Source organism: Balaenoptera borealis, assembly GCF_965194805.1.
Source record: "Balaenoptera borealis genome assembly, chromosome: 12".
Lineage (NCBI taxonomy): Eukaryota > Metazoa > Chordata > Mammalia > Artiodactyla > Balaenopteridae > Balaenoptera > Balaenoptera borealis.
In genome coordinates, this window is record NC_138869.1 from 102,355,213 (window position 1) to 102,378,954 (window position 23,742).

A 23,742-nucleotide genomic window follows, 5' to 3' on the forward strand; every position below is an offset into this window, starting at 1 on the left:
GTGTGAGGTGATACCTCATTGTAGATTTGATTTGTATTTCTCTAATAATTAGCGATGTTGAGCATCTTTTCATGTGCCTGTTGGCCATCCGCATGTCTTTTTTGATAATCTGAACTTTCTTAGTTCTCATTTTCTCATCTGCAAAATGTATATAGTAACACATGTTATCCAAAGTGCCCCTATAAACTAGCTATTATATATATATATATTAGAGTGTGTTCAATACATAATAGCTGCCAAAAATTCTCACTTACCTTAAAAACTCTTGTCCATAAACCATTTTTTTAAGGGAAGTAAATGAAAGAGGATGGTATTGTCCAGATTAAGTGATTTGCAGCTATAAGCCAGCATAAGGGGAAAAAAATCTCTTCAATGAATTCTTGAGTTTATATTGCTCAATGTCATGATAGCTAATTCCATTTAGAGAAAATTTATATTAACCTAGTGACCAACATTTGTATAATTTTTTAGGTTTCACATCATTTCCATATACTGTATGTTGATGATGGGTCTCAGCCATGCTGATGGCTCCTTATTACGATGTTGGTGATTTCAAACTAATGTTTCCAGCTCTGATATCTCTTGAACTTCACTTCCATAAGTACAACAGACTATTGGGTAAATTCTCTTGGATATATCATAAGCATTTTCCATATGCAGGTCAATATGAGCTTATTGGGGGTTTTTTGTTTGTTTTTTGTTTTTTTCATTTTTCCCTTTTCCCCCATCAAATTTTTTTTCTCATATGTTCTCCACTCAGTCACCTTTGGATGAGCTACCTGAGCCAGAAACTTTGGGACCACTATTGAGTCTTTTTTTAAGACCCCATATTCAAACAGTCTCCAAGTCTTGTTAACTGTAAGGCAATATCTCTCAAATCCACCTATTTATTTGTCCCTCCACCTCTCTCACTCCCTTTCCCTCAAGAGGGTTACCACTGGCATTTGGGCATGTTATGGGTTGAATTGTATCCCCTCAAACAATATGTTGAGGTTCTAAACCCTAGTACCTCAGAATGTGACCTTACCTGGAAGAGGGTCATTGCAGATGTAAGTTAAGATGAGGTGGTCCTAGAGTAGGGTGGGCCTTTTATCCAATATGGTATCTTTACATGTGAAGACACAGACACACAAAACAAAGATCGCCATGTGAAGATGGAGGCAGAGGTTGGATTTATGCTGCCACTAGCCAAGGAATGCCTGGGGCTACCAGAAGCTGAAAGAGGCAAGAAAAGATCTGTCCTCTTCTATGCTCCCTCCTCCCAAGCCCAGAACCTTCAGGGAGAGCATGGTTCTTCCAACACCTTGATTGAGGACTTGTAGCCTCCAGAATTGTGAGAGAATACATTTCTTTTGTTTGAAATCACCCAGATTGTGGTGCCGGTAGCCCTAGGGAACTAATACAGGGTGCAAGAGTTCTTCCTTGTTTGAGGCTCTCAAACATCTTATCCAGAAACGTGTTGCCTTTTGCCACCCTTCATGTCACCGTGACAACCAAGAATATCCACGCCCATATTTCTGAGTGCAACTGTTCTGCTCTCCATTGAGCAGCATGGGGTAGATCATCATCTAACTCTTAATCCTTTCTGCCCCTGAGTCTGGACCCTCTCCACACATTTTCATCTGGCGACTGGAACAATGTTTCTAAACTACAAACATGGTAGCCTTCCCTGTCTCCCTCACCCTAAAATACTTCGTGGGCTATTAATGGTGGCAGAATAGAGCCCAAACTCCTTTATATGGCACGAGCTGACCAGGTCCCATCATAAGAAGGCCTCTTCTACCTCTTCAGCTTCACCCTCTATCACTACTACTTAGTGATACAAAGACTTTCCTCACCCAGCTCAACTTACTTTCAGTTTTAGAAATGGAACTTTATTCTGAGAATGACCTGTGTGATGGAATGCCCTCCCAGCTTTTCTACCTACACCCTCACTCTCATTTGTCTAATTCCTCTTCACTTGACAGATCTTAAGATTTGGTCATATACAAATTCCTAAGGACTCATTCACTGAAGAAGAGAGTTTAAGAATGCATTCCATGCTTTTTTTTCAAAGCAATCTTGGTCTTTTTTTTTTTTTTTATTACACTGATGGATCATAGAAATCTTGTTTGATTTCAGGTCTCTATAAGGACTGGGCATAGAAGGGGGATATATGTGTGTCATACGAAATGTGGCTGAAGTTCAGAGAAATAGGTTTCATTTAATAGCTGAATACTGGATGACCTCACCATTCTTCTCACCCTCTGGCAGCTCACCCCGTGAGCGATAGAGGAGCCGCCTGCACGAATGGAGGAGTAGCTGCTGGCCTCAATGTGATTTTGCAATGATCTGTGTGCTCTATGGCTGCCTTCATAACCAACAAATCAATTCCCACTATACGTATTACACACCCCAGTGGCAGAGCCCATTTATTATCCTTTTGATGATCATACTCTTTGTACATAACCAAGAAAGATTACAGAGGAAGGAAAGAACAGTTGAAACGTGGATGAAGATATTGTACTATGGCACTGCATTTCATAGTGTGTCTTGCATGTATACAAGAATGAAAAAGACGCTTTCTTTCAAGACAATTTGGAAACATGGATGCAGAATTGTCCTTTGAATGAAATCTATTTTAAGAACAATATATGGAGAGAGCATTGTGATGCAGTGTTATATCGGTGCACATTTAGATTTCAGGTGCAAGTTCAAAATGATTAGGAGAGAAGGACTCAGATTTTCTCGTCATTCGGGAGTTGTTTATAAGGCTATACTTGACTAGCTGTGTTCGACTAATGAGCTTTTTGATACATCCTTTTACTTGGCATCATCTTTCATCAACTGATTCTTTTATTAATTTCTAACTTTGCAGTATACAGTTTTTTAAACTCTAAGTGATTGATGCCAAGGTTTTCCTAATTCTTTAAATCCAGATGCTATAGTTACTATTGTTAAACAAACAAATAAAAACAAATACTGAATTGTGTTGACCAGGTGCAAGAAAATTGAATATTTTGAATTAGATATAAATGGTACACAGTGAAATTCTGGTGTTATTTACCCTAAATCAAACATCCCATAAACAAATAACATGGATCTGAATGTGGATGGGAAACATTTTATCAGTGAAACTAATGGTAAAAGTATGACTTGATAGTGGGTTCTGTGCATAAATATTTAAGCTGCTTAGTCAATAGATGAAAAGAACAGTGGAAAATTCCAAAGGTCAAAGAAGCTACTGTCTTTTCTGTTTTGCATCATTTGAGATTTTCCAGTTTTTTGCTAACAACACAATGCCAAATCTGTGTTTGATTTTGTCTTCTCTTTGAAGAGGCAAAACAGTGACAGAATAATTAACTGAAGAGGAGATCATGCACAGAATATTTTCCTTTAGCAGTGTAGAAAGTCCTGGGTTTCATTTCACATGATGGTAAACGTAGTAAAGTATTCTGGAATCCTTCTTTAAGAGAGTCAGTCTCCTGACAATTTTACCGTTGGTAAACCAAAGCCTCTTGGGGGTCTGTTTCCTGTTTAACTATTCCTCATTTGAGTAACTGAAAAGTATGCTTAGTAGAAAGCCGGCACATGGTTTTCAGTTAGATGATGCTCTACACCTTTATGCAAAAATACACACAAGAACAACTAAAATAAATTGTCAATGTCAAGTTCAGTGCCTTATTAGCCCTGTGCAGACCAAAAGGCTAAAGTCATGGATTGGTATTTTAAAGGGAATAATGGGTTTTCTTTTACTTAGTGTTGTTAGTTTTTTGTTTTTCTTCTTTTTCCCTCCCAAAGACTCTTGTTTCTATTATTTAGCTTCTTTTGGTGATACAATGTCATTATGTTTGATAGTCTTTAGAGAGAGATGAGTTTTTGTATATAAAATCTTTGGAATCTGTCTATGAATTCCATTCCTGTTAATGTTCCTACAATGCCTTGAACTGCTGTGGTTAGTCACTAAGCCACTGAACTACTTACTATGGTACCAGCTTCTCCTTTGGTAACATGTTTATAATCAAGACTATTTTTGGTTGAGGAATTTGCTGAATTATTCTAGAATAGAATTAGACAAGTTAATCCGGGAACTTGGAGCCTAGTTCTTATAAAGATCAATTACTGGTTTAATAAAACCGACATTTTATTAAACCCATGATAGTATATACCAATGATATTTACAGTTTTAATTAAATAACAAATATATGCATGTCCATGTTTAAATCTCTTTAAAAAAAAGAACCATATAATCATTTAGACAGATCTCATACATTTCTTGGGCTTGATGGAAAGCCAGCTTATTTCAAAGTAGCTCTGCTAAATATGGGAAGACAAAATGAGGGAGAAGCAGATTATTGAGTGTTTATTATTTTGTGATATTAGCCCAGGAATAGCTCTGTTCATAGTGTTTTATATCTGTTAACTGAGTTGTCATACTGACCCTGGAATATTGGTACTATTCTCATCTCCCTTTTCCATATGAGGAAACAAAGGCGTAGAAAGGAATTTCATACCCAGACAGTCAGATTCTAGAGCTTGTGCTTCAGTCACTAAGCTATGGTAACTCTACTGAATACTCACTGCACGTAGTCATGGGAATGGATGGGGAATGAGTTCTGTCCCTACAGATGTTTTCAGATAGCCTCTTCATCTTTTTTCTTACAAACTGTTATTTTATTTTATTTTAGCTTTTTTCTTTGAACAGCTTTATTGAGATATATAATTCATTCACCTATTTAAAGTGTACAATTTAAAGTTTTTAGGATATTCACACTAGTGCAACCATCACCAGAGTCAACTTTACAATATCACCCCCAAAAGAAACACAGTACCCATGAACACTGATGATTCTTTCTGCTTCAGGCCCCAACCCCTCCTTGTTTTTTTTTTGCAAACAATTTTAGAAACTTTGAAAACATCTCTTGCCATCAACACAAAACAGAGAGAGGAAACCAGAGCTAAATCAGAATAATTGTATGTAGCTCTTTCATGTTTAGTTTCAACAGAAAATGTCAGTATTGTGTTAAAGAATACAAGAGTTCTTAAGTTTTGAATTCTTATTCATATGTTTTTAGTGGTATGTTAATCACTCATTTCAATTTTCAACCTGAAATAGTTAACTTTGAACAAATTATATGCCAATAATTAAATCTAATCTTAATAAAGAGGGATCATTGTGAGTAGGTGAGGTAAGCAGGACTATGGTATAGATTTTAAAGATTTAAAAAAGTTTATTGTTTATAATAATTTATTTCCATATTTCTTTAAAAAATGTAACACACACATAACATAAAATTTACCATGTTTTTTTACTTTATTTTATTTTTTAAAAAATTTATCATCTTAACCATTTTAAGTGTACAGTTCAGTTGTGTTAAGCGTATTCACATTGTGGTGCAACCCATTTCCACAACTTTTTCATCTTGTAAAACTGAAACTCTGTACCATTAAATAGCTCCCCATTTCCCCTTCTCCCAGATCCTGGCAACCACCATTCTACTTTCCGTGTCTCTGAATTTGACTCCTCTGGGCACCTCCTATAAGTGGAATCACACAATATTTGTCTTTTTGTGACTGGCTGACTTCATTTAGCGATAATGTCCTCAAGGTTCATCCATGTTGTAGCATGGGGCAGAATTTCCTTCCTTTTTTTTTTTTTTTCCTTCCTTTTAAGGCTAATAATATTCCACTTGATGGACAGTTAGGCTTTTTCCACCTTTTGGTTATTAGGAATAATGCTGCTATGAACATAGGTGTACGAATATCTGTTTGGGATCCTGCTTTGAATTCTTTTGGATAAATACCCAGAAGGAGTATTGCTGGATCATACGGTAGTTGTATTTTCTAATTTTTTGAGGGCCTGCCATACTGTTTTCCATAACAATTATATCATTTTACATTCCCACCAACAGTGCATAAGAGTTCCAATTTTTCCACATTCTCATCAACACTTGTTATTTTCTGGCTTTTTTTGGTTTTTCTTTTTGATAGTAACCATTTTAATAGGTATGAGGAGATATCTCCTAGTGGTTTTGATTTGCATTTCCACATCCATGTATTTTTATGTTCCCCTTTAGTAATCCATTATAGCAAAAAGGAACATAGCTAGTTTGAGTCCCAGGTAGCTCAGAGGTAATTTCATTCAATTTTACTTTCACTATGTCTTTATTATTATTCTCAAAATATAACCAACTTTTGGTTGTATTTAAGCTCAGAATTTATCTATTATTTCTTTGTTTGTAGCTGTTCTTCAGTAGCTGATAGTACTGGATCTGGAGAATTCTTCAAGCATCTCTATTTTGTGCTGGCGTCAGTGTTTTCAGAACTTCAGTTCGCTCAATGGCAAAGCCAGGGCTTCTGGTACATTATCTTGGTGACGGCTTCTCTCTGGTTCCTGCGGCTCTACCTGCATTACCTCAGCCAGTGGCTTTTCCTCCAGGCCATTTCAATTCCTGTTACAAAGTGAGTGCTTTCCCCTGACAGTCAAAGGAATGCATTTTCATCTTGAGAGGCCAAATGAAAGTAAAAAACTCCTCTCCCGTCCATTTACCATAAGACCTAAAATGCAGGTATGATTTGAGAAGACAAAAATGTCTTTATCTAAGAGCAGGAATGTCTATTACAGTTATATTCTCATTTGGGGCCTGTATATACAAATACTTAACTGGTACATCAATATTTATTTAAAATTTAGTAGATTCAAATATGTTCTAATATCTGAGCAGAATCCAAAAAGGAATTTAGCAACAATATTTTATCCTATTTTGATTTTATCAGAGTGACATAGGCTGAAGGTATTTTAGAAGTAATATAAGTATGATTTATTACCTATACTCAGAGAAGCAAAGATTGCTTCTTCTGCAAAATGATTGAATTCAAACAATTACTGAACTCAAGCCCAGGCAGCTTTCTGGGCCATTATCCTCTGGAAAAAGATGACACTTTAAAGGTTATCTCTCCATAAACATGATTCCAGAGACACTATAGATAGACCAACAGATAGATATCAATACAAGTCAAATTCATTTTCTCAAATGTAGATGGTACAGATAAAAATAAAGATGTGTGTATATTTTCAATTAAGAAGGTTGCAAACTATTTTAAGATACTTTGAGAAGAAATATGTGTGTGTTATACGTACACACATACAGTTTTTGATCATCTTTTGTAATTAAATCACAAATATCTGAATATATTATAGAATATGCAACTTTAAATATACTAAATAACTGTATCTCCATGGCAGAATTTTATATAGCTGTTATATTCCTTTCTTCCCTTCTTTTTTTTTTTCCTCTTTCTTTTTTTCTTTCTTTTGTGTGAGAGTTTCTAAAGCAGAAAGGATAAATATCATATGCTTGGGCTAGTTGCTTTTTGCTATTTGCTCTCTTACTTCTTCAATAGAAAAGGAAGCTCTATCTTTATTGGTTGTTAATGAAATGAGACTGCAAAAAAAATCCTGGTAGCTCAGTTTATTCAATTTCTTAAGCAACAGAGGACCTAATACGTTAGGATGTTTTGTTGACTATTGCCTAGTTCCGCAGGCTCGAATCATACATTAGCTCCATGTCACATTGTAGTTAGGAGACATGACAATAGCTACAGCAACAGTGAGCATTTTTTTCTGCTTTTACTCTGTTAGGTCCTCTGCTAAGAAATGTATACACCTTATTTTATCTGATATTCACAACAGCCTAAGAACAAAGCATAAAAACTGCCTTCAGAGCAAAGGTCAAGGAATGGAATAAATGAAGAACTCTTTTTAGTAGAGAGCTGATAAGCTGATAAGAACTCTTTTTAGTAGAGAGCTGAGGTACACAAGCAGGATTAACTACAAAATAGCTTTACAAGGCTGAAGCACAAGGGAGGGAAAAATTAGAGTCAACGAAGGCTCACTTTGCATGGAAAGAGGGTGCCACAGCCTGGGTGAAGGCTGCTTGAATTACTGGGCTCACCTTGGATTCAAGCCTTAGGTCAAGTTGTCCTTTTAGATGTTTTTGCTGTCAGCAGTGTTGTTGTTGTATTTAGGGGGTCTAGCTAGAGGAATCACAAACAAAATTAATCAGTGATGTCAAAATTCTGGAGAATTATGAGATTTATTTATATTTCTGATATCTGTTAGAGATTAAGTCATTACTAAGTCCACTGATATACTTTGCATTTCAAATAGCCTATTAATGAGTATGTGTGACCTGCCGGGCAGTTCTTAGTCTAAAGAATGCTCTGCTCAGTGGATCAAAATGATATCCTTTCTATGATGGCATGTGAAATTTACAAGAACAATGAACAAGGTAGAATTTGCCTTTTCCTCAAAAGTGAGCTGTTGAGGAGTTTCTAAGGAAAAGATGAAGACTTCTAACACTTACTTTTGGGGTATTATTAAGTGTCAAATTTTCTCTACAAAAAAAAGAAAGCATTTCGTTCTATAAAGTGTTTTGTATATGCAGCATATACAATGCTATACAATTATAGAATTCTTCTCCTTTGCACACGTGTGATTGCTTTGTTTTCCCATAGATTCCATTTTTCCCCCCTCACGGTTGAGCTCTGCTACCCAACCTCTTTACTTCGCATCGGAGAAGAGTTGCTTGTGGTTGTGATGGGGCCTTTAATGCTGAACGCAATGGTACTTCCCTTGGTTCTGATCAGATGGGGCTGTCAGGTACTGTTTGCCTTCTGCCCTGATGTCCTGTCAAAGTTAATCATCACCATGGGACTATGGACAGTTCTGGACCCACTGGCAGTGTTTATTGTGGATACTGTCCTGGGGGTAAGTCAAGTAAAATAATCGGGATATGAGTCCTTGACATAGAATGTAACGTTAGTGCACAAATCAGTTGACATGGGAAGTTTCAATAGTCATGTACAATTCAATATTCATCTTAAATTGAAGTTATTCATTTTTTCTCATAATAAAAAATTGTGGATGTCTAATATAATCATTTTAAGTGTAATTTTAGCTATGTTAAAGAAACACTTCCAAAATAGGTAGAAAATAATGTTGGAGATCAAATCCAAACTAATTGATACATTTTCAAAATTATTACAAAGAAGCTTTCTTTTGTAACATTTTTGGTAACTTTTTTTTAATATTAAGGATTTTCACAGCCAAACTTTATAAAAAAGTAATCGTGCAATAGTTCCTTTAATTGGTTAGGTTATTTATTTCCTTTTGATGTAATACTCTTTCATAATAGATATACTCAAGAAGAAGAATAAGAGTTTTTTAAACATTTCTAAGTAATAAATAATTTAAAAAATTACTCCTTAGGCATTTACTTTGACATTTGTGATGTTTATGAAATGACAAAATGGTGCATCTTCACTCTAAAATATATAGTTTTAGGATTTCAAAATTAAGAATGATGCACTAACATATGATTATGTATAAAAATGCTAATAATGATTCTAAATCAAATATTCATTTGTAAAATTATCTAAATTTATGTAATAATATTCCTTAACTGGTGTAGTTCTCCTTTTAAGAAGAAAGGTTTCCAACTGCTATATATGTGTTTAGACTATAGTCACTGTGCCTAGCAGATCATAGGGATGGGATTTTTGATGGACTCTGCTTATTAACAGTATTTGAAATGGGTTCTACCATTAATCACTTGCTCTTAGAACTGAAGACCAAATTGCTGTCCACTCCGCACCCGTGAAAATGCGGTGCTGTGGTAGGCAGTTAGGATCAGCAAAGCCTGCTACTCTTTTATTTCTATCTCTCAGGCTGTGCTACGCTACAAGAGTATGTCTCCAACTTTAATGTGCTTGCAAGTCACTTGGGGATCATATCAAAATACAAATTCTGATTCAGCAGGTGGGGCCTGGAATTCTGCATTTTAACAGACTCCTAGATGTTGCCAAGGATGCTGGTTCCATGGACCAGATCACACTGTGACAAGGTGATAGACCCTCTACTGAGAAGGTGTCTCCCTTCCCTTGGCTGTTTGCTAGGCTGGCTTTCACTTGCTCAAGGCTCCTGGGCTGCTCTCAACAAGACTGGGGTCCTTGATGTGCTGAGTCCACTAATGACTTTTTAGGCCTTGTGTGAGAATTCTTTTTATTTCGGAGTGGAATGACCTCTGCTTAGACCCTGCAGACAAATGTGACAGTTGACTCTGCAGCCATGTAGGTCATTTTAATATTATCAAAACAAACTAAAAGCAGTGAAAGTCGAGCCTACCAATGTACCTAGTTTCTAGTCTCCCTGCCAAGGAAAGTTTGTCAGTGCTTGGAAGGCTTGTTTTCAAGTTCTAGCCTGTGCCCACCCTTGAAGCCTCAGTACCATGGACCACCTTGATGACAGGTCAGAAGAGGGAGCCTTGTCCGTCAGAAGTGGTCGTGTTTTCTGCCCCATCCTAAGTTCCTATAACCCTTTGATTAGACTCCAGGTTCGTAAGGACAAGACTGTGCCGTCAAGGTTTGTTGAGCAGGAGATGTAGAGAGGGATGCTGTCCGCATTCCAGTAGGACCATAGCCCATGGCCTCTCACAGTTCCTCCCGGGGCCAGTCTGGTCCTATTGCAACACCACATGGGAAGCCATCTGGGGAGGATGAGCCGCTGTCCTTTATGGTCTTCTGAGATCTCCTCATAAGGAAAGTCTGCAGCTCTCCTGGAATGGCTTTCCTTCTTCTAGACAGGTCCCCTAGAGAGATTACTAGCTGAATAGTCCACTGTATCAAAGGCAGCTGACAAAATGAGCTGCCTTAATTTACTCTGGGGCCTCTGATGTCATCTACAGGAAAGTAGCCTCCAGTAGGGCCATCTCCGAACCAGTTCAGAAGTCTGTAACCTGATGGAAGCTGACTTGGATTCTAATAGATGAGTGTAACACCCATATCTTTCTCCACTTGGAAAGAAAAGCTTGACGGCTCGTTCCCAATCTGCACAATTATTGATCTCTAGTTAGAACCCATCATGTTTCATTGCCGATGACATCCACTTTTGCTGTCTTTAAGAAAACTCGAAAGCTGCGTGTGATGCACAGATCAGCAGCATTGGAGTCCATACTTGGATACTGTCACCAATTGAATAAAAAGATGTGTTTTAACGTGCTCTACGGTGATAAACAGCACCCTGGAGTTTGAGAAGAACTGCTCTAAAGCAGTGGTTCTCAAAATTAGGTCCCTGGACCAACAGCATTAGTTTCACCTGGGAACTTAACAGAAATGCAGAATCTCAGGCCCTGTACCTCACTCACTCTTGAGGCAAAATCTCTGGGAGTGGGGCCAGCCTCTGAAGGGGCTTCGGGTTTTAACAAGACTTCCAGGTGACTTTCCTGCTTATTAAAGTTGGAGAGCTACAGCTCCACATGGCGTCACGGTTATCGTAGTTTCAACGTCACTAATGAAATTCAGGTTGCCCGAGTTCATACCTCCAATCCTTTCATCACTTCCTTCTAGCAGGTAAAGCTCAGAATCATCTGTGTTTGATCGCAGTTGGCCGGTCAGGGGAGATGCTACCTAATTTCACTAAAAATTTTTGTCTTGGATCCATTTTTTTCATGGAAATCTAAAGGATATATGGCAGGTGGAATGATTTGAGGCTGAAGCATTGATTGGCTCTTGATGTTGCTGATAAGAGTTTGCTGGTCTCTCAGTTTGCTGGTTCAGAGGTTGGCAATGCATTCCCCTGACCCCCATCCATGATACTATGCTCAGTAATTCCATTGGGTTCATAAATTCATTCTCTCACTGAGCCTTTGTCTAGATAAAAAGTAGGGAAAAGATTTGCTGTTGAATATTTTAATTGATCAGTGTGTGTTTACTCTCTGCACAGGATTTTAAAAGATATAGAATAGATATGGCATCATTCCTTCCCTCAATAGAGACAGAGAGATAAAGAACAAAGATCAAACAAAGGTAGAATGCAAGGATTTTCACTCAGCAAATGTCTTGTACATCCATTAGTAGTGACTGTGGAGTAATAGAAAGAACTATTCTGGCCCCAACTCAGCCATTTGTCAGCGATATGGCATTGGATCAGTCAACCTCTCCAGTCTTCAATTTCCTCAATGAATTACAAAACAGGAAGAATACCCATAAATAGTAACACCTACCTTACTCATTTCACAGTTTGCTGAGAGAGTCAAGTGAGAGACCATCTGGGAAGAAACTGGAAAATCTAAGGCATCATACATATAAAACAAACCAGCAGGAGGATTATAATGAAGTGATGATACTTATGCTCTGTGAATGATACGCGATGTAACCACCACTGCCCCAGTGGTCCAAGCAGGAACTTACAATCTAGTTGCGGAATCAAAATATTCAGTGTGTGATCAATACCATTTGGGAGGTGCATGGCTCATTCCCTTATATCCTTCAGGTCTTTGCTCAAATAACACCTTTTTGGTGATACCTTTTCTGATCAAAATGTTTAATAACACAGCTCATTGCTCCTATACTTTTTTCCTGCTTTACAGTTTTCCTCAAAATATCATTCTCTAATATACCATGTATGTTACTTCATCTTACTTACATGTTTACTATCATTTGCTTTCCACCCCTATCCCCACTTCAATGTAAGTTCCGAGAAGGTAGGGCTTTTGTATACTCTTATTCACTCTTTTATCTTCAGAGCTTAATGATACTTAGTAGGCATTCAATACCATACGTGTGGGTCAGATGAATGATTAGCAGCTATTGATTAGATTATGTTATCAGCATCAAACATATATCATTTTTTTTGTCTGTTTCATCAGCAAATCCCATGTCTATGTCTTTAGTTTTCAAAAAGCAGCAGAAGGTAAGATATGGAATAGGAGAAATACATGGTAACCCTTACAGATCTGCTGCCTAAAATCCTAGCAACAAGCTCACATTTTGCACGGTAAACCGATTAACAAGTACAGAGCATAAAAATGAAAGTTCTGAAGTGGTGATGGAAGAAGCAGTCGAGAGTCAGAACATCTGAATTCTATCACTGCCCAATCACTAACAGATATTTTGGTGTAGGGAAAATACACATTAACCTCTCTAGGGTTCTGTTTTTATCTGTACCTGTGTACTGTGGATTAGTTTTAAACGTGCCCTACTAAGCTATATTTATATAATTGTCAGTTTAAAAAGTAGAGAAATTCTTCTTTCTCTCTTACATTGGGGACAAAAATACCTTATTTACATTTATATGGCATATGACTTACACTTGAGATCATGAGAGTCATAATTAAAGAACATTCATATTTTATAAACTCAAAGGTCAAAGATGTCATATGACAATGTCTTAGGTACATAGCATTTTATATTTGCTTTTAAAGACCTCATTGCCTTGTATTTATTTCTAACCCAACATATAATATGGTTTTCCTTGTCTAAAATAAAGACTTATTATTAAATTGACCTAATGTAAACTTTGGTTTTCAAGATCACATTAAGTAGCCTGATAACTTTTATAAGTTTCTAAAATAAGCCATCTAGTTCATGCATAGAACAAATTAAATTCCTTTCAAATCTGCTTCAGAGAGAAAAGAATCTTTCTACCATCATATTTAATTTCTTCATATCTTGTGCTCATTAAATTCAGAAGTTAATAGTACATAAATAAAACATGGCTTTTACTTTATAGATTGCATGTAGAGTGCACACATTTAAACGCCTATAGGGAAAATGAGAAAATCCTGGGAAACCAACCATGCAAATCCACTCTTTTTCTTTTTCTTCCTGCAGCTGAAGATCTGATATCTTCAGCACCTTGAAAATGTAATTTAAAAACAAATTATACTCTCAGATGGTCTTTGTGTATTTAAATTAATCTAACTTGATGATCAGTGTTTTCACCCTTATTTTATTTATTTATTTATTTAATTTGTATCTTCTTTTGTCAGCGGCTTTCACATGATGGGGAGACTCCTGTAGCTGATGCAGCAAAGCTGTACTGGATGTTTGAAAAAACCATGCAATCAGGAATCCTTGGTGTGGTGCTCACGGTGCTACTTTACGTGCTCCTGTTCATCATTTCATCTTTGATTTTATATTTGTATTGTCTCAGGTAAGGTGTTTCAGTGCTTCCATTCCTCAGAGGGTTCAGCCTCCAGTCTTGTTGTTCTATGACTGGGCTGTGAGAAGATAGTTGAAGAAGTTAGAACCACGTCTCCACATCAAAGGCAGAAATCTCTTTCTTGTGTGTTTACTGTTATGAAGACCAGCCAGGAAATTATTTCTTTTGGAGAAATTTTTTCTCCATTATAGGAAGAACTAATTTTGCTCTAAATCATTATACTTGTCTCTTCAAACTAAGGACCTACAGGAAACAAGGAGTAATACACAATGATACACAATGACATTCTGGGAAATTTCCTGGAAAGCTTGTCTAAACTTCTCTTTTCTTCATTCTTCTAACCCACTTTCTCCCCTCTCTCCCCACCCCTGCCAAAATCACCACTAGGAGAATCCTCCTTCAACTTTGATCCTGAATATCATTGAGTATGGCTTGACAGGTCATTAATTTAACAAGCAAAATATGTGGGTGAAGAAAAACAAGAAAAGTAACAAATATAAGGCAGTATAAAAAGTGCTAGGAAGACTTTTCACTCTGTTGATGGTTTCCTTTGCTGTGCAGAAGCTTTTTATTTGGATACAGTCCCACTTGTCCTAATTTATTTTTGTTGCCTGTGCTTTTTAAAAGTCATTTTTATATCCATGAAATTATTGCCAAAACCAATGTCATGAAGCTTTCCTCCTATATTTTTTTAAAAGAAATTTTGCAGTTTCAGGTCTTATACTTGTCTTTACTCTATTTTGAGTTGATTTTTGTGAATGGTTTTATATAAGGGTTATTTTTTTGCATGTGGATATCCAGTTTTCCTAACACCATTTGTTGAAGAAACCATCCTTTTCTCATTGTGTACTCTTGGTACCTTGTTAAAGATCAGTTGATGAGCATGCATTTATTTCTGGACTCTCTAGTCTGTTCTATTGTTCTATTGTGTGTATTTATGCCAGTACCATAGAGTTTTCGTTACTGTAGCTTTGTAATATAATCCAGCAATTCCACTTCTGGAGATTTATTCAAAAAATTGAAATCAGGATCTCAAAGAAATATTAGCACTCCCATTTTTATTGCAGCACTATTCACAATAGCCAAGCTGTAGAGACAACTTAAATGTCCATTAGCAGATGAAAGGGGAAAAAAATGTGGTATATATTTACAATGGAATATTGTTCAGCCTTAAAAAAGAAGAGAATCCTGAATTATGTAACAACATGGATGAATCTTGAGGACATTATGCTAAGTGAAATAAGCCAGTCATCAAAGGACAAATACTGCATGATTCCACTTAAATGAGATATCTAAAAAAGCAAAGTCACAGAAGCAGAGAGTAGAATAATGGTTGTCAAAGGCTGAGGAAAGGAAGAAATAGGAAGTTGCTATTCAACAGACATAAAGTTTCAGTTATGCAATATGATTAAGTTTTAGAGATCTGCTATACAATACTGTGCCTATAATTAACAATACTATACTGTGCACTAAAAAAATTATTAAGAGGGTAGATTTCATGCTAAGTATTTTACATAATTTAAAAAAAAGTGCTAGGAAGAGGTCAACATAGGAGTCTCTGAGAGCATAGAGGAAAGGAACCAACCCAGGTCTGGAGGTGCATAGGGACAGTAGCCAAGTGCTTCAGTTGAAATATAACACTTGAATAAGTTTTGAAGGTTTAATATAATTTAGCTAGAAGAAAAACAAGCATGTTTACAGGTGAAGGAAAGAGGTATAAGAACATGTTGTTATGAGAAAATATATTTGTCAAATCAAAAGTATTTTAATATGGCTGGAGTATAGGATATAGGGTGAGGGCAGTTGGCTGAGTTGAAATTAGAAATGTAGTCAAGGACCAAGTGAGAAAAGTCTTGAATATTGTGTTCTGGAGCTTGAATTTGTTCTAATAATAAAGTGCAAATATTGAAAGATTTTAACTGTCTTTAATTTTAGGAAGATCACTCTGCTCATAGAAAAGAAGATGAGATTTAATAGTGACCAGGTTGAAAGCAGGAACGTCTAGTTAGAAAGCCATCTTAATAGTTTAGGCAAAGAGTGTCAAAAGCCTTAACTAAAGAGAATGAATGACACAGGAGATGGACAGTTGAGCCATATCTAAGAAATGGTTAAGTGACCCAGTATAACTACTGGGCTCATTGGAAGGTGAAGGAAAGGATAACATTTAGTAGAACCTTAAGTTTTGGAGTTGGGCAGATGGGTGGATGACTGTAGTATTCCTAGAGATAGGACACAGAGAGTAAACATTTAGAGGAGATAATGGGTTAAATTTTCCCTCAGATTGACCTTGAGATATCTTTGATATTGACAAGGGAAAATATATCATAAGACGTTAGTATAGATGAGTATAGAGCTCAGAGAAAACAGTATAGACTACAGATTTGGGTGGAGGAAGCCTTGAGTTTCATTGCTTTGTAGGGTAGAGGCTAGATTGCAGTGGGCTGAGTGAAGGACACGGAGTCAAGACTTTCCGCCAATTCTTTTCACAAAACCATGATGCAAATGGAGAGTGGTTGGAAAAAATTTTTTTAAAAAGAGTGGCTTTTAATATGGGTGTGGTTTGAATATATTAACATGCATAGATGAAAATTCTAAAAGAAGTAGACATATGGAAGATGTCTAAGCAAGGGAGGATGATTGATTGAGCAAGGTCTCTGAAGACCCGAGGTTGAGTACATGTGATGACAAACCTTGGATTTAGGGAAAAAAGTCTTATCTCTTGATGTGATAGGTAAAGAGATAAGGACAATTGCAAATGCAAGCACATTTGATAACCATTATTATTTTCTATGAAATGGGAGGTGAATTCACTCAACTTTTCCTTCAGTAGACTGATCATTCTCTGATGGGGCCCTTTGGTCACTAACATAGGGGTAGTAAATTTGCCTAATTGTCAGGGGATCCATGTTGTTTAGGCACAGTCTTGGTTTATATTTGGACATGTCAGAAGCACTGCATGTCATCTTTCCTGAGCACTTATGTTCCTGGGGAAGGGAAGAAAGTCTTCCCTGATCATTCAGTTTTCATTTGATCACTAACTTGTCGTGTAGCCTTAGGCAATGATGTTCACTTGCTGGATTTTAGGCATTTTCTTGTGTAACACGTATGTGTGGATCTTACAAGAGGCTCTACATGAAGTGTAACTCTACTACTTAATATGACTAGAGTTTCCTAGAGGGGTTAAAGAAATAAAATAGTGTATCATGTTGTTTAGATTTTTGTAGGATTAAATAAATGATCGGGTCATGGTAGGTCTCCTTCATTCCCATATCACTATATCTCCTCACTTAAAATAAGATAAGTGTTTACAACGATGCTTTGCTTGCTCCAAAGTCTACATTTTTATTATCAAGAGTACTTGTAAAGTATAAAAAAATGCAAGCACAGAATTTATGCACCAAATAACTGGGATTTAATCTTTTGCTACCTAAACAAATAGTTGTTTGCTTTAAAATAAAACAGAAAGATTACCCCATGGGGAAGGGTTGATAGGAGGAGTGGGAAGGTCTGTAATGGATGAAGAAATGATTAAGGGAAGAGGAAGTGTCCAGACATCATAGAGAATGAAACTAAAATAAAATTCAGGAGGAATAAACAAGTTTTGCTCACTGTTTCCCCCCAGCCCCTCACTGTCTTTGTGCTTAACCTGTCTTGTCAGAACTAGGCATGCTCAGTAACCGTAAGCAGGTTTTGTTTGTATTTTAGAAGCAGATGCTCTTAAGAGTCCTTTGGATGATGATAAATTTACAGTTGTATCCAACAGGGAAAATACCTGTATTTTCCATACGAATAAATAAAGTCACTCCAACATGTCCGCTGAATAATTCTCTCTTTACTGATATTTCTAAACTATCTTATTCTGAGATGGTGGAGAGCTGGGCAGCCCAGCTCTTCTATGAAGCAAGCACTGTCACCATCAAGGGCATCTGGTCAATGAAATGGCATTTCGCTCTGACATAAAAGTAGGCAAAGAGACACAGAAATCATAAGAACTCATCTCAGTGAAAAATCCCAATATGGATCTGTGCATGTTGACTGATTTAGGTTAGCATTCCTAATCCAGATGTTAAAGCAACACTCCTAACTCTTCCGGGCTTTTGAATCAGTGCTGTCAAAACGTGATAACACTGCTGGCATAAAAGATCAAGGCTGTGGTGCAGGGAGAGCATTAATAGAGCATTTTGTCTAGCTCTGGGCACCAGAAGCTCCACATTATGGGGACTGGCTGTGTAAGCTCCAGATTGGACCCTGTTGAGTTTGGCTGATTGGATCTCATTTCTCCAAGAGCCTGAATAATTTCTTGCTGAAGTGTTTCTACTAGAAAAATTCTCACTTTCCATAGCTCTAGGAGAAGAATTGACCAGGATGCTGGTTCCTTGCCTCTGTGCAAGGAGGTTCTTGATCTGGGTGTAATTACTTTGACTGGATTTTGTAGCTGTAAAAAAAGCATTGATCTTTTTAATGGTTTTCCTTATTATAGTAAGGATATGTTATTTAGTAAAAAAATTGAAACTACTGAAAAGAATCAAAAAATAAATTAAAAGCATCAATAATCTCACCATCAAAACAAAGTATTGTTAATCTTTTGATAAATTGATTTCAGTATTTTCCTGTGTATATTTATTTTTACAAAGTTGAAATTGTACTGTAAGTATAACTTTATATGTTGATTTTTATGTTTGTTTTTGTTTTTTTAAATTGAAGTATAGTTAATTTATAATGTGTTAGTTTCAAGTGTATAGCAAGTGATTCAGTTATACATATTTTTTTCAGATTATTTTCCATTATAGGTTATTAAAAAATATTGAGTCGAGTTCCTTGTGCTATAAAGTAGGTCCTTGTTGTTAATCTATTTTATGTATAGTAGTGTGTATATGTTATCCCAAATTCCTAATTTATCCCTCCCACCTCCCGCTATCCTCTTTGGTAATCATAAGTTTGTTTTCTATGTCTGTGAGTCTATTTCTGTTTTGTAAATAAGTTCATTTGTATCATTTTTAGATTCCACACATAAGTGATGTCATATGATATTTTCTTTCTCTGATACATGTTGATTTCAAACTTAATGTTATATGATATTTTCATGTTATTTCATGAACATACAATGCCTATACAATATTTTATACCATATAAGCAGTATAAAATATATAAATATTACTTTATTCCTGGACAATAGATTATTTTCATTTTTGTGCATCTTATAAATAATCCTGATGAACATCTTAAGCCTCAGGGTCTTGTCCCCATTTTCAATCATTCTTTGAATAGGGTCCTAGAGACCCAGAAATTCTGGTTCAGAGAGTTTGATGTTTCCAAGACATTTGATAACTATTGTGAAATTATTTTCTAGAGAAGTTCTATAGAGTTATGCCTCCACAGCCGTGCATGAGGAAACTTAGCAAGTCGTGTTCACATCATGCGTTAACCTTTTATAATCTCATGAAAGAAATGAAATCTCATCCTTTTCTAAATGTGCATGCATCTTCTGTCACTAAATATTCTCAGTATGCTTATCACCCATTTATATTTTCCTCTTGTGTGAATTGCCTTTTAAGTGTCCTTTTGCCTTTCTTTCTATAGAGTATTTAAATGTTTTTCTTACTGAGTTATATGAGTTTAATATATAATATATAATAACAGTATTAATGCTTGTGGATATTTTCTCCATTTGAAAATTATCTTTTAAATTAATTTTTTTTATTTTGAAAAAAATAGATATCTATAATTCATATACAGTAAAGTCTTTTGATCATTTTTATGACTTTAAATATCTCTTAATCAAAAAAAATCTTTCCTCATTCAGAAATTTTACAATTATTTGCTTCTATTTTTATTAAGTTGGACATTTTTTCAATAAATTCCTTATCATAAGCTATGTAGAATTCATTTGATGTAGATAGTGTCAAGATCTAAATGAGACATCCTTTTATTTTTTATTTTTCGGGTCTGTTCTTTAAGTTTGTATTACCTTTAGATATTAACTGTTTTGCCATTTTATCTTACTGGTTTTTCTTTTAAATAATTTTAATTCATCAGCTTATGTTTTGGATGTGATAGAGCTCTTCTTTTCTAGAGTTTCTTTTTAAAAATTTTCCTTTTTACCAAACTTTTATAGATGGTCATCTACAGGCATTGGCATAAGGGAGAAACTCTAATGACCACCTATACCTCTCAGACTCTTTACTGCATATTTAGCTTTGCAACGTTCTTCATAACTCTTCCAAGTAAAGCTTCTATTGATTTTATATGGATCCTTTAACTCTAAATTCTTTATCTGAATAGTCCAAAAGATCTATAGGCTGCACACATATTTTTTGTAATATGCAGAGAATGAGAAACCACAATTTAAATGACAGTTAGATTTGTTTAAGCTTTTATATTCCTGGAAGCGGTACACAAATCTGAAAGACTGGTACTCAAGTTAATTAGTATTGGGGGTGCTGATGTCTTCTTGATCATTGTCTTAATAGTTCTGAATAGCCTTATAAGTTTTAGCTACTGTCATTTATTACTTAGGAAAGTTAATTTAGATTAAAATAAAGACAGATTTTGATGAGAATATTATGAGCGTATTCATTGTCTAGGGAATATCTATAAGATAATCAAAGATTTTCCACTTCTGAATCAATCTTCTTTACAATTTTCCTTACTAAAGGCAAAATATTATTTACCATGTAAAGGAAAAAGTTCTAAATATTGCTAAATAATTTTCATCCCTCTTAAATTGTCACTGAGTTATGGGCACTCTATGCCCTGATAGGCAGAAATGGACTATGTACATTTTGATATGCTTGTATAGGAATAGAGCTCTTTAAAAGATTCGGATGCTACATTGTGTCAGCTCCAGTAAACTGAAAGATTGTAACCAAAATGGCTCATTGCTTTGGGTCCAGATCAATTCACTGATCGCCCATTTGCCAAAAGCCCATCAGTACCCTCCCTCTGTTCCTCATAACCAAGCTCTCTGATGTGGGCGGTTGACTTCATGCTATATCCTGACTCCCTTTCCATCTTTTCTTCTGCAAATAGAAGGGTCTATTTCTACTCCAACTCTCCCCATCTATAGCTGCAAGAAGCTGGGTCAGAGATAAACAGAACATTCCTTGACATGATATTCTCTTATAAGAATAAAATAAAAGCTGGTCAGTTAAGTCTAAATTGTTAATCAGTCATTTGGTGAACTGGGTTTTGGTAAATTAACCTGCTTCTGTACCTCTAGGATAAAAGAAACTAAACTAATCTACTGGATCTCCTTTTATTTATTTATTTATTTATTTAAATCCAGAGCTTGTGGGAAAGTGGGTATGTGAGTTCTGACCAATAGCAAGTAGGTGTTAAGACAGTACCTGAATGAGGTGACAATGTGTGGATTATCTTGTTGGCACAGTCCAAATTCATGGTTTGGGCTTCTTTTAGGCCATGGGGACATGAAGTTACCTTTTTCACTTCCATGTAAGTACTTGCACCTGATAGCATAATGCGTACAAGCCAATGTTATTCTCCACTTCTCTGCCTTAGCATTATGTATAATCTCTAAAAATCTTCCTGAAGCATTTTCACTATACTTATCACTAAAACACTTGAACAAACAAATAATCAAACAAAAAGAACAACAATTTTGGTTTGCTGCCACAAGCCAATGAGGATTACATGTACATAAAATGGTATGTTAAACTCTGAACCATATATTTTAAATGTAACATCAGTAGTCAACTAAAAATGAAAAAGAACTATAGAGGCAAAATAACTTGAAACTCTGGACTGAGGACTGAAGGCAAGATTGTTAACTCTAGAATTCACCAGTCTCCTCTCTGGACCCAGAAAAGTGGCTGGAATACAATGTACACACAACTGATATGTGTTCGATTAAAAACATGAACAAATAAATATACAATATCTACGTGATGAAGATACACCTTCTCTTTCAGATAAAATGGGGCTCACAGGCTGTATGTTCAAATGACACTAGCTCCCAAGTGTTTTTTATTTTGAACTCATCCAGAGTATAATGAAGACATGTGAAAAGGTACACACATGGCTCTCATGTGTGTTAATTTGATTTATCCACGTGATCAGGATAGGGTTTTAGTTTGAATTTTTTGGCAACAGCCAATTTTTAAAAAATACAGCGCAGTGTGGAAGGAGAAATTTTAAAGGGTCAAGATTATGCACATAGCAGAGGAAATGCAAAACACTTGGGCACTGTATGTAAGAAATCCAAAGGACCTTGGGAAGTGCTGACCACATCATAGGTGCAGAATGATCTCTAGCTCCCCTCTCGCCAATACTCAATTCCACTGTCCCAATCCCTATACGCCACGTCCCTATCTGAGTAGTCTTTTCTCTTTAATGATCTGGTAAGTAGGTTAATATGTGGCATGCTTAGATGCTCAGAACAGCAGACGGATTTCTGGTGATCTTGGACACGCTTGTGATGGAGCTATCATCCTGCAGCAGCACAAATGATAGAAGGTGTCTCAGCCTTAGGTCTGGGTTAAGTGCTTGAGCAATACCTTTGCTATCGATGTTGATCATGAGACCAGGACCTATTATCAACCCTGTGCTTTCTCAGTGGCTAAGACCTCACAGATTAGTTTGATTTGAGAAAACACTGCCATAAGTTCTTCTAGTTCACTTACTCTTTATAGTTTAGGTTTCCCTAGTAAACCTGATCCATCTACATAACCTAATTCCCTCAATGCAATATAAGACAGTATGAACTCATAGAGCTGATCCTTGTGGTCATGAGAAAGAATAGAATCCTAACCCTAACAAATATATTATTGGCTCTCATAATAATTTCAGGATCTCCAAGTATAGGTTCAAAAAACTTCCATCACATGCCATACAAATCAGCAAAATGGAGATTACAAAGAAAAGTTTTAATGTTTTCCTTTTATCTACTGAATAGTAATTTTTGTCGTGTCCTGAGCACTTACTGTATATGCCAACCCTGGTTTGAATACAGTATATAGATTACCTCACTTAAACCTCAGACTCATTCTGTGATTCAGGACCAGTTACTGTTATCTCCTTTCATATGAAGAAATCAGGCCTTCATGACTTTAAGTAATTTGCCTAAGGTTGCAACTCCTATCTTTAGGCAGTCTTTGCAACTCCCAAAACTGCAATATTACTTCTACGTCATATTTCTTAATTTTTTTAACAATAAGATTACTTAAAATTCACATCTGTGGTTAATTTTTGCCTAATGAATGGCTGTGATGTGGTAGTTCAATATCTGGCTTGGATCTTGGCTCTGTTACTTACCAGCTGTGTGTCCTTTGGCAATAGTTTAACCTCTCTGACTCTCTTTTGTTTATCTTTAAAATGTGAGTAGTAAAATCAAACTTAAACCTTGATCTGCTCCTTTGGAACAAGTTAATTGATTTAAATTGTATATTTCTAACAGATTTGTAATTTAGGCAGCTAAGTTTAGTTCTAAAATTTAGCTCTTTCAAGATACATATGAATTTACTTAAGCAATTTAGAACTTTCTATTAACTTTGACAACTCCACATATATATGTCAATGGGACTTCCAAATTGACATTCTGAAAAGAAACTCATTGTCTTCTCTCCAGATCACCTCTTCATGTAGGGTTCCCTTTCTCAGTAAATGCTGAGATCACCTATCCAATTCTGAAGAAAGAAAGAAGGAAGGAAGGAAAGAAGGAAGGAAGGGGTTTCCTGTATCAGTAAATGCCAAGATCACCCATCCAGTTCTGAAAAAAAGAAACAAACAAACAAACCTGGGAGGTG

The 23,742-nt window shown here is 36.0% G+C and overlaps 1 protein-coding gene across 1 annotated transcript in view; it reads left to right on the plus strand.

Moving 5' to 3' along the window:
* The window catches only part of LOC309608051 (uncharacterized protein), a 286,253-nt gene that overhangs the window by 181,046 nt on the left and 81,465 nt on the right, over positions 1–23,742 (plus strand). The window contains exons 17-19 of the mRNA XM_082347275.1: positions 6,133–6,441; positions 8,497–8,749; positions 13,809–13,972. Of these exons, the coding sequence (XP_082203401.1) occupies positions 6,133–6,441; positions 8,497–8,749; positions 13,809–13,972 (726 nt within the window). The remainder of the gene's footprint in view (positions 1–6,132; positions 6,442–8,496; positions 8,750–13,808; positions 13,973–23,742) is intronic.